The sequence below is a fragment of the Epinephelus fuscoguttatus genome, linkage group LG7, assembly GCF_011397635.1.
Source record: "Epinephelus fuscoguttatus linkage group LG7, E.fuscoguttatus.final_Chr_v1".
Taxonomy (NCBI): Eukaryota; Metazoa; Chordata; class Actinopteri; order Perciformes; family Serranidae; genus Epinephelus; species Epinephelus fuscoguttatus.
In genome coordinates, this window is record NC_064758.1 from 3371870 (window position 1) to 3379732 (window position 7863).

Sequence of the window (7863 nt, forward strand, 5' to 3'; positions counted from 1 at the left end):
AAAAAGACGGATTTGACCTTCATGGAGGCATCGGAGGCGGGCTGGGTAGGCAAACCCGCGGTACATGTTGAGGGTAGCAAAGGCTTTTCCCATGGTGTCAAACTCCCGGCGTCTTCGCAGGACCTCCGCAGATAAATCAGGATAAAACCGTAGCTGAGAGCCGTCATGGAGGATGTGTCGCTTCTTCAAGGCTGCTCTGAGTACAGCCTCTCTTTGAGAGTATCGCAGGAACCGTACCAGGACACTTCTCGGGGGCTTATTCGGAGCCGGGACAGCGGGGCTCGGTGAGCGCGTTCAATCTCCAGCGGAGGGAAGTCAGCGACCAGGCCGACCAAAGCCGGCAGTGCCGCTTGGAGAAAATCCGCGAGAGGAGTGTTTCCCTCTATGGAGTTATATTTGTGCCACAATCCTGAGCGAGCAATCGTAGATTTTGAGCACAGAAAAATATTTTGTGAGCATAGAAAAATATTTTGAGCACAGAAAAATGTGTTGTGAGCACAGAAAAATATTTTGTGCAAGCACACTAATCAACTTTTGTGGACCAATTAAATGTGTGCCCTCTCACAAACTCATTTTTAGTGCGCGAGCAGTCCGCAGCTTACTCGCTCAACATGTGTCTCTCGCTCCCTCTCAACCTGCCCTCACTGTGCGCTCAACTTCCCCTGCGCGCTCGCTCGAGTTGTACCCACAGGTGTTATAAATGTGCCACAATTATAAACCAATCAGAAAACTCAGGGGTGGGTACATTCTGATTGGCTGCTTCGGCTCCAATGAGGTTGCAGCATCCCGGTGCAGTTGTTGCTTCCCACGAAAGGTCAAGAAGGAGGAAAATTCGATCTGATGAAAACACATTTTCGGTCAGTATTCCACTTTAAATATTAATATTAGTGAATGATATTACATTATAGTGTTGCCGTGCTGCGTTGATTGGATTAACATTAAGTTACACGTCCATGTATCTTGAGACATCGGCCGTTGAGTGACAATTTTCATTCATATCCCTCTTTAGCAACCCTGGCTGCAGCTAACTTCAGAAGATGTCTTCTGAACCTAACGAACCACGGCCACATGTAAGTAGTTTGTGCTTTAGTATTATATCATGTTTTATGAAGCTTTATGAAATTATGTTTGTTTTTGTCTGTACACCTTTAGCCTGTAAACCAAGTTAGCTATCTTGGTAGGTTGCTAAAGTTAGGTCAGTTAGTTAATGTCGGGGAGAAAAGCAGAAGCTTACTAACATTAACGTTACTTCCATGATAGTTGGCAAAATTGACAGTCTTCATTAAAGAATAGTTTAGGCACCTTCTTCCGGCTTATTTCAACATATAACACCCAAAGAAGGCACTTTGATATGACTGATATGACTATTGATATGTCTGTCGTCATTAACTGAAATAGACTTATAACCTATATATCAAGTTTGATAATCTTATGTTACACATCCACAGCTGAAGCACACAATCATCTGTAAGAAATTTTGTTATAATCAAAGACACATGTTTAAAGGATAACTTCGGTATTTTTCAACCAGGGCCCTATTTCCCCATGTGTATGTGTGTGTATGATTCATAGGTACAACTCGTTTTAAAATTGGTTCAGTATTGAGGGAGGCGGATGCAGCCGGCAGCCGCGAAACGAGTTATAACGGTAGATATGAAGGCAAATGCGTCACGTACAAGTTTGTGCATTAAAAGTGCTTTTTTTCGCCACAGTCCGGCTCAGATCGCCAGAGTAATCTCTGTCAACAGGATGCAAAGTGTCTTCCATACCCTTCACTTCCTCTGGGCTGTGTGTCGACATGTCACGTGACCTCTGTTGCCGGAAGAAAACAGAGGCGCTATGCTCAGGGCCGGTCAGAGCGGAGTTGGTTGTCCCGGAATTCAGTTGAAAGTTTTACTGCATCGATTGAAAACAATGATTCGTGTTTGTGCTTATCCGAATTGCAAGAACAGGATGTCGCGCAACACCCCGCACAGCTTTCATAGGCTGCCTTTGTCGGACGGCGAGATGTTGAAGCTGTGGCTAATTGTGCTACAACTGGATGCTAACTGTCGTCACACACAGCCCAGAGGAAGTGAAGGTAAGAGAGACGCTTTGCTTGCTGTTGACAGAGATTACTCTGGCAATCTGAGCCGGTTTGTGGCGAAAAAAAGCACTTTTAATGCACAAACTTGTACGTGACGCATTTGCCTTCATATCTACCGTTATAACTCGTTTCGCGGCTGCCGGCTGCATCCGCCTCCCTCAATACTGAACCAATTTTAAAACGAGTTGTACCTATGAATCATACACACACATACACATGGGGACATAGGGCCCTGGTTGAAAAATACCGAAGTTATTCTTTAAGGCAGTTTTTTTTTACATCTAATTTTAAAACTCTAACACTATTGGGAATCATTTTGTCTTAATAGAAGGGCAAGCACAGGTGAAATGGATGATATATTAATTAGGGGTAACATTCCATTTAGGTGTAACAGAGTCAGGCTGCTGATGCTGTTCCTGGCGTTGTGTGCTGGCTCACTGGAGCGTGGATGTTTAACATAAGACATTGTGGTGTCAAGTTACAGCACTTGCAATTTGTTTATGGTTATATTTGTAATTGTACCTTTCTTTGAAAGATTGTTGTAGATTTGTAGGACTGTTTTAGAAAAAGTATCATAAGGCATAACCTGAGATGTCAAATACAGCACATGGCTGACCATGAGTCCACCCCCTTTTTTTCTTATTGATCTCTCTGTCCAAAAGGATACATTGAGACAGCAGTTGATGGAGAGACTTCTCACCAGACTGCAATCTGCCTTAAACCAGCAACCACTAAATCTGGATTATTTGGAGTTCCTAACTCGCCATGATCTTATACTGTTTGGATCATTCTCTGAGCAGATAGGAGGTGTATCAGAGATTACAGAGGCACTCCAAAACCTCCATCACGTTGTCCAGAGGGAAATTGATGCCAGCTCTATGCCTATTGTGGAACAGGAAACAGAAGTTGGTCCAGGTCCTGGTCACCCCAAAATTGTAATAGAGAAAGAAAAACTGAAGAGTTTGCTGGACACACATCTGCCAGTCTTCTGCATTGCAAAATTCCTTGGCGTCTCAAGAAGAACCGTTTACAGGAGAATGCAAGAATTTGGCTTGTCAGTAAGAGGATCATACAGTTCTGTGACTGACCAAGAACTTGACAACATAATTTCAGGTGTTAAAATTCAGATGCCAAATGCTGGATACCGAATGGTTCAAGGCCATCTGGTTTCACTGGGCCTTCGCGTTCAGTGGTGGAGAATGATGGCCTCCATGCACCGAGTTGATGCTGCAGGGATCTTCTCACGGATCCTAGAACTGGGGTGTGTTGTGCGAAGAAGTTATTCTGTCCGTGGCCCTCTCTCCTTGGTCCACATTGATACAAATCATAAACTGATAAGGTAGAGTAAAATAGCCTGTTTATGCAATTATCTACATACAGAATATTGGGCGTGGAGTCATGTCATACATTTAAGAACAGCCTTAGTTATTTTTCAACCTTTTCCCCCCTCTTGAACAGGTACAATATTGTGATCTTTGGTGGAGTGGACGGATACTCAAGGAAGGTAATTGATTTTTGTGTATGCGTGTGTGTGGTTAATGTCATCAGCTTAATGTAGATTGTTTTGAATTCCAAATTAGACCTTAATATGCATATTGTTAAGATCTCAACATCCACACAGGGATGTAGCGGACCTAGGCATAAAATCCTAACTCCTAAGGATGTAAAGTTCTTTTATCATTGTGAGTTCATACAAATTGTATATAGTTTATCTCTAGCTCTCCTGAAGAATTCACATCTGGTTATTCTTTTCATATTCAAAAAAATCTTAAATAGAAATGATTTGACTTAATATAACCTGTACAAATAGGCAGCAATCAATCAAGTTGCATTTCTTAAACATTTACCTTACATATTTCTTGCAGGAAGTGCTTAAAAATACAAAGCATTTAATGTTGCTGCTCTAGTTTTTCAGATTTTAACTGTAAGTAGTCCCTAATTCATATCTGCTTGCCTTTCCTGTCCCACAGAGTAATAATTTAGATGCAACTGAATGTATAGTTGTGTATTTCAGATCAACGTTGTGTTTGAGTGTCTGACTTCTCTCAACCAATTTAAGTGTTAAACATGCAAAATAGTCAGTTGCATCACAAGTTCAATATATATAGTATTTTAGTATGTAACATATACTGAGGTGATATCAAATGCAACATAAGGTTCTGTTGCAATGGTATGTTATGTGTAAAGATGTAGGACTTACCGATGTCTTCTTATGATATAATAAAATACCAAAAGCTCTATGACTGACTGTAAAAATGTAATACAGTAGCTGATAGCATATGTAAAATTTTCCATATTTTATTGCAGATAATGTACTTGGGTGCAGCAACAAATAACAAGGCTTCAACTGCATTCTCATTCTTCCTGAGATCAACCCAGCTTCATGGCCTACCATCTAGGTAATTATCCTGACAAAAACACATTGGGAGAAGTGGCATTTATTTATTTTTCATATACTAGCAACAAAATATTTCATTTCCTCTACTAAAGTTGAAATAAACCTTTTTAAATGTCATTAAAATTTATTTTCATCTTAGGGTAAGGGGGGATCAAGGTGCTGAAAACGTGGACATCGCACACTTCATGTTTGCCACACGGGGAACTGGAAGACAAAGCTTTATCTCAGGAAAGAGCGTTCATAACCAGAGGTTCATAGTTTTTCAGTCTTGAAATTTTTGACTGCATAATTATTTGTAGTTACAGTAGTTTTGTTATTTTAATGAAAGCAAAAATAGCTTTGTAAATCCAAGTCAAGCAATTAAAATTTCATTCTAGGATTGAGAGACTTTGGCGGGACGTCTGGGTTGCGGTCACTAGCAAGTACCATGATGTCCTTCACTCTCTGGAGGAAGATGGCCTACTAGACATCTCTGATGTGGTCCACCTCTTTGGTGTGCACTACATCTTTGTCCCCCGACTACAAGCAGACCTTGACACCTTCACTGAAGGATGGAATAATCATCCTCTGCGGACAGAGGGAGGTCTCACTCCTGAACAGCTGTGGTGTATGGGACATCTACAAGATCTAGACGAAGGGGAGAAACTTGAGGTACACCATAATAAAGGTCTTTCACATAAAACATTTTAAAAACAGTTGAGTTGCGAGGGTAGACAGATATGTTTCCATCAGCAAACCATAATGACTTTGAGTTCCATTGCATCAAGTGAGGAGGCATATCTGACAGAGGTATATAATTAACCATAGCTATCTGAAACCAATTGTTTGAATATTAGTTATAAAAACCTTTGAGTAAATACACACCTTTTTGTAATATTTGTGCATTTATTATTGAAACACACATACAAAAAATCCACCATAACAATATTTTAAGTACAAAGTCTTAACTTAATTTTACTCAGTTTGAACTATTTTTCTGAATTTGTAGGATCTTCAAGACCCAGGGATTGACTGGGAGAGTGCCATGCTACAAGAAGACTCTAACAGTACAGTTATGGTTCCTGAAATTGCGTGCCCACTGCATGATGAAGTTGTAGACGAACTTCAGAGAGCTGTTGATCCTCTGGAACATTCTCAGTCACATGGTCGTGACTTGTACACACGATTCTTGCACTGCGTGTCAAGCCAACAATGACACTGAAATATTGAAATATGAACTGAGCTGGTTACAACATTGCAAAGCTCTTTTCCCTAAAACATCCCCTCAAATTTATGAATGGACAAGCAAGCAAAAAAAAAGGGAAGGGGAGGGGCATTTAGGAGTTTTGTCAGCCAGAACATATGACTGAAATAACAAAATGTTCAACCAGTAGTAACGTTGCAGAATTCACAGAATGAGACTGACATCTAGAAGAACATAGATTTTAGAGATAATGGAAACAAAACTACCAGTCTCTGTTCACTGAGGAACACAAAACATTGTAGAGCCCTCTTGCTTTAATTTGATTCTGACTCTATTAGACTCTGTGGAATCCACCACCATATCTAACTGCTTCACTCATGATTCTTTTAAAGTCATCATAAGTGCCAAGATGCTGTACTGGAAAAGTCACAGTCTGTGTACATGCACTCACAGTTGGGTAACACACTGAGTGATCTCCTTGCTGCTCTCTGCATTCATGGTTAAAGATGCATGTTATTTTGAAGCATCTCTTTTCATCAGGGAGGATGGGGATGTGGGATTGCCCCGTCATCCACTGGAGCACGTGTTGCACTGCAAGAGGCCCTGTGTCACCAGCTGCACTGTCTGTCTCCCCACCTGTGATGGATATATTAATGTTTCAAATAACACAGATTAAGAAGAGCAATTTAAAGTCATTGTCTTTAAAATACTTTTTCAAAACATTTATATGTGCTTGGTACAACAAAATCTGTAAAACATTGAAATGATATTATGTATGTGCTTGGTATATGTATAGTATATAGTACCTGACATTTCGATCTCCTGCAAGAAATCTTGTAAGAAGTTGATTATCTTCCTCTCAGTTCTCTCCTTAGATGTCCCCTTTTCACTGAATTGTGACTGGCAGTTCATCATTATGAAGTCAGCATCAGGCTATAAAGAGAGTAAATGCAGATTCAGTTAAATATTCTTGTATGTTCAAACTCAGGCTATGACTGAAACACACACACACACAAAAACAGAGCAAAGTGAATGTCTGTAGTTTCTGTGTAGAAAGTGGCAGTTAAAATAGTTACCTTGATGATCTTCCCCGGAACAAACGGGGTGACAAGCTTCAGGGTTTGTAGCCATCTGGTTCACCAGGCCATACAGTTCCATGCCCTTTCTGAGTTGCTGCAGCATTGGAATCAGTCTTGTTGTAGAATGTAAGACAATTGCTCTTTGAAGAAAAGCACACAAAAATTCAAAACTGTTGCAAAGTTAACATTTTTGCATGAAAAATATTTAAAATGTTATTCTTTGAAAACTTACCGAATTATGTTTTCTTTGCTGTCCAGTTTGATCTGCCTTGTGTATCCACAGCTTACAATTTCATCAGCCAACAACATCAGAGACTCAGCATCTGCAGAATTTTCAACCTGAAAATGTGCAACATAAAATAGAGAATACAATATGTGGTAAAACATTATAAATCTAATTCAGATCTAACAATACTAAACAGAATGCTGACCCTGCTGATGAGCAGACAGGATTCTAGATCGGTCACATCCTCCTGAGACAGAGAGTTTAAGTCCACCTCTCCTGTGCAGAGGAAGTTGTAGCACCACTCCCTCAAAAAAGCAGGGGGTGGACCACCTTGTGTGAGGCTGACTGCCATTATTTCACCAACAGTTCTGTGAGCAACATAGAAAAAGTTTGAGTAAAAGAAAAAAACTCTTTACCATATATGATTAGTGTGCAAAATGTGTATGTTACCAACCTAAAGTTCTCATTATCAACATCTGTCAAAGAGTACTTGGGATTTTTACCCTGGTTCCCAGCTCCTTCAAAAAATCTCTTTTCAATACCTGAAACCATATCTTTGGCAAAAAAGCAATAAAAAGGTTTAGATAATCCATTGGGTTTGTTTCATATCAGAACAAACAGTTAAGTGACCAACTTACCAGTCAGAAACTCTTTCCTAAGTGCTCCTGTATCAATGCCTGCCTCTCCTATATAGACCACCTTGAGAGCACTGGCAGGAGATGCAGCTTTTCCTTTTCCACTGGAGAATGCCTCTGTCTGGAAGGTTCTCTCTGTCCACACACAATTTAAACTCTGTACTGGTGTCAACTTGTTGTTCAATGAAGCACAATACATCTTCCGTTGAGGAAAAGAGAAAACAAAAGTCCAAAATTAATTTATAAACTATTTGTA

General features: G+C 40.2%; 1 protein-coding gene across 2 annotated transcripts; it reads left to right on the forward strand.

The window, feature by feature from the left end:
- Positions 1-1843: 1843 nt before the first annotated feature.
- Positions 1844-6977, forward strand: LOC125892005 (uncharacterized). Of its 2 annotated transcripts, none has more exons than XM_049581705.1 (7): positions 1844-2080; positions 2749-3425; positions 3545-3590; positions 4394-4485; positions 4624-4734; positions 4862-5135; positions 5473-6977. In XM_049581705.1, exons 1-7 carry the CDS (start codon positions 2042-2044, stop codon positions 5677-5679), a joined length of 1446 nt encoding a protein of 481 aa, XP_049437662.1. In that variant the 5' UTR covers positions 1844-2041; the 3' UTR covers positions 5680-6977. The 2 variants fall into 2 exon arrangements, with proteins under 2 accessions (XP_049437662.1, XP_049437663.1); XM_049581706.1 differs by having other exon boundaries at positions 3200-3425.
- The last annotated feature ends 886 nt before the right edge of the window (positions 6978-7863 follow it).